Genomic DNA, 2,377 nt, shown 5'->3' with positions numbered 1-2,377 from the left:
GTGTGATTGTGTGTGAACGCATATACACGTTCACACACAATCACACACACACACACACACACACACACATACATATGTATTTCTTTTCCATTATTACTTTACAAAAGTAAAGTTTAAAGGCCAGTTTTACCTATAGAGTGATACAGTCGCTGGGTTTAAAATTTAAGGAGGGAATAGTATTTTATAGAATAGTATACAGACACAGAAATGATCACAATCTCTGAAGAGCTTAAACACAAATGAGCTTCTGTAAACAGATTTATTTTATTTAAGAGGCACTTTCAAAATAATGCTCAATGTCCAAGAACAATCAATACAAAGTCATTGATTGCTAGTGAATATCATGGTCAGACATTCATTTAAGCAAAGGGAAATGACAAAAAGAAGACAAAACATTTAAGTTAGCAGCACCAACTCACATGGTGTGTAATGTCAAATGGAGTTATGATGATGTGGCATGCGATGCACCTCAGGTGTTCAATGTACCTTCAGTTCAGCTGGTGGCAAAGAAAGTGTCCCGCCAGACTGGCACATAGCAGAGACACCAGGGTCATGGTGGAGTACAGGGTCACTTTGGAAACCGTGGCCCCTGCGCGGCGTGCACCATCCTGGGTACCCTGCACACGCCACAGGGGCAGAGAGGACCACCAGCCAAGCCGGCCACTGCCCCGCCGCTCGAGCCCCACACTGTCACCTCCTCCTGGGGCAGAGGAGCCGGCGGCAAGAGGGGGCACTTGGAGGGGGTGGCGGAAGCGGCGCCAGGAGCCAGGAGCGCCTCTGGCCCGAGCAGGAGCTGACCGGTGGGGGCGCTGGTGAGGAGAGGCCAGCCGCCGGCCGTGAGGAGCACCCGCGGCACACCCATGCCGCCGCCGGCGCCGCCTGCACCCAGGCTCAGCTCCCCCAGCAGCCGACGCATCTCCTGCAGCGAGGAGGCCAGCAGCAGGATGTAGTTGCGCGCCAGAACCAGCGTGGAGATCTTGGAGAGCCGGCGGCCCGCCTGGGGCCCCCCATGGGGACCCGGGGAACCGGCTAGGTACGGCTGCTGATGGTGCTGCCCAGGGGCCGAGGATGAGGATGACGACGAAGAGTACGGCACCATCACCTCTCGGAGCGCGTCCATGGCCACGTTGAGGTCCTGCATGCGCTTCCTCTCACGGCTGTTGATCTTCCGACGCAGCTCATGCTGCTCCTCGGCGCTCAGCTCGCGCAGGGCTTTCCCCATCCCACGGGGACCCTGCATGCTGAGCCCCAGCCCCGGGCCTCCTCCACCACCTCCTCCTCCTCCTGCCCCCAGAGCCCTCATTGACCTGGGCACAGGCAGGGGCTGCAGCTCTCGTTCTCTTCTGCCGGAGACGGGCACCACACTCATGCTGGCCTCTCTTATCACACGCAGGTTTGTTTGTGTGTGTGCGTGTCTTAGTCAGACATGAGAAAATGCAGCCAATGTGGTCCCCAAGCTCTTACAACCAACTGAAGATCTTCCTTCCACGGATGTTCCACTGAGTAATCTGGCTGTAGGGGCTCTCCTTCTCTCAGGCAGAAGAGAGAACAGCTGTGAACATGGACTGAACCCCTTTGTGAGTTCTGGTACCCTGGAGAACTTTCCAGCAGGAGCATCAAAGAAGAAAAAAACAAGCAAACAAAAAAAACAAACAAATAATGAATCAAAGTAAAGCCAACCGCATTCTGTCCCTAAGAGTCAATTCCAAAGAGGCAGTTGCCCTCACACCAGAGCAGTCAGGTTGTGGAACTTTCTGCCTCTCACTAGATGGAGAGAATGAGTGAAGAGGAGCGAGGGAAGTGAGTTAAACGACGCCCTCTCTTTTGCCCTTCTGCCATGTACACACAAATACCCCTCCTCCCACACGCACAAACACACACATTTGATAATTAGCTCAAGTCTGACTCCTCCTTCCTCTTAATTACCCAAGCTTGCTTACGCACACACATACTTAGACACATTGTGAAGCCAACCATCCGTAGACCCCCCTCTCTGTCATTTCCTGTGATGTTTTGTATGCTGTGAATTTCATCACATCTGTGTCTGTAAGGGATGTGTTCCTCGGCAGTGTTCCAGATCCACCTGCCTGAAGCAATCTCTTTTATTTGTGCCGTGCACTAATCTGGCATGCTAAGTCTTTCGAACTGATGTAAATGAGTGCTTATTTCACCTTAATAAGGCCCTCTGTTCCGATGCATCTTTAATTGCACCCCCCCCCCGCTCTCCTCTTCCCCCAGTGTAAACTCAATTAGGTAATGAAGGAGTGAACAGAAAGACAGTAGTGGAGAAGAAGACTGGCTGCCATTGAGTGGGGCTTTGGCTGAGCGTGAATGGCTGAGGAGGTGCTGAGAGGTGTTTCTGTGTTTGTTGTTGTTT

General features: G+C 52.4%; 1 protein-coding gene across 1 annotated transcript; it reads right to left on the bottom strand.

Moving 5' to 3' along the window:
• Window positions 1–280: 280 nt before the first annotated feature.
• Window positions 281–1,841, bottom strand: olig1 (oligodendrocyte transcription factor 1). Its single transcript, XM_048239740.1, has one exon. The coding sequence runs from the start codon at window positions 1,367–1,369 to the stop codon at window positions 569–571; it is 801 nt and encodes a 266-aa protein (XP_048095697.1). The 5' UTR covers window positions 1,370–1,841; the 3' UTR covers window positions 281–568.
• Between the last annotated feature and the right edge of the window lie 536 nt (window positions 1,842–2,377).

Source organism: Alosa alosa, chromosome 3 (assembly GCF_017589495.1).
Source record: "Alosa alosa isolate M-15738 ecotype Scorff River chromosome 3, AALO_Geno_1.1, whole genome shotgun sequence".
In the NCBI taxonomy this organism is placed as follows: Eukaryota; Metazoa; Chordata; class Actinopteri; order Clupeiformes; family Clupeidae; genus Alosa; species Alosa alosa.
Note: the sequence above shows the minus strand (reverse complement) of the source record. Positions and strands in the feature narration are given on the sequence as shown.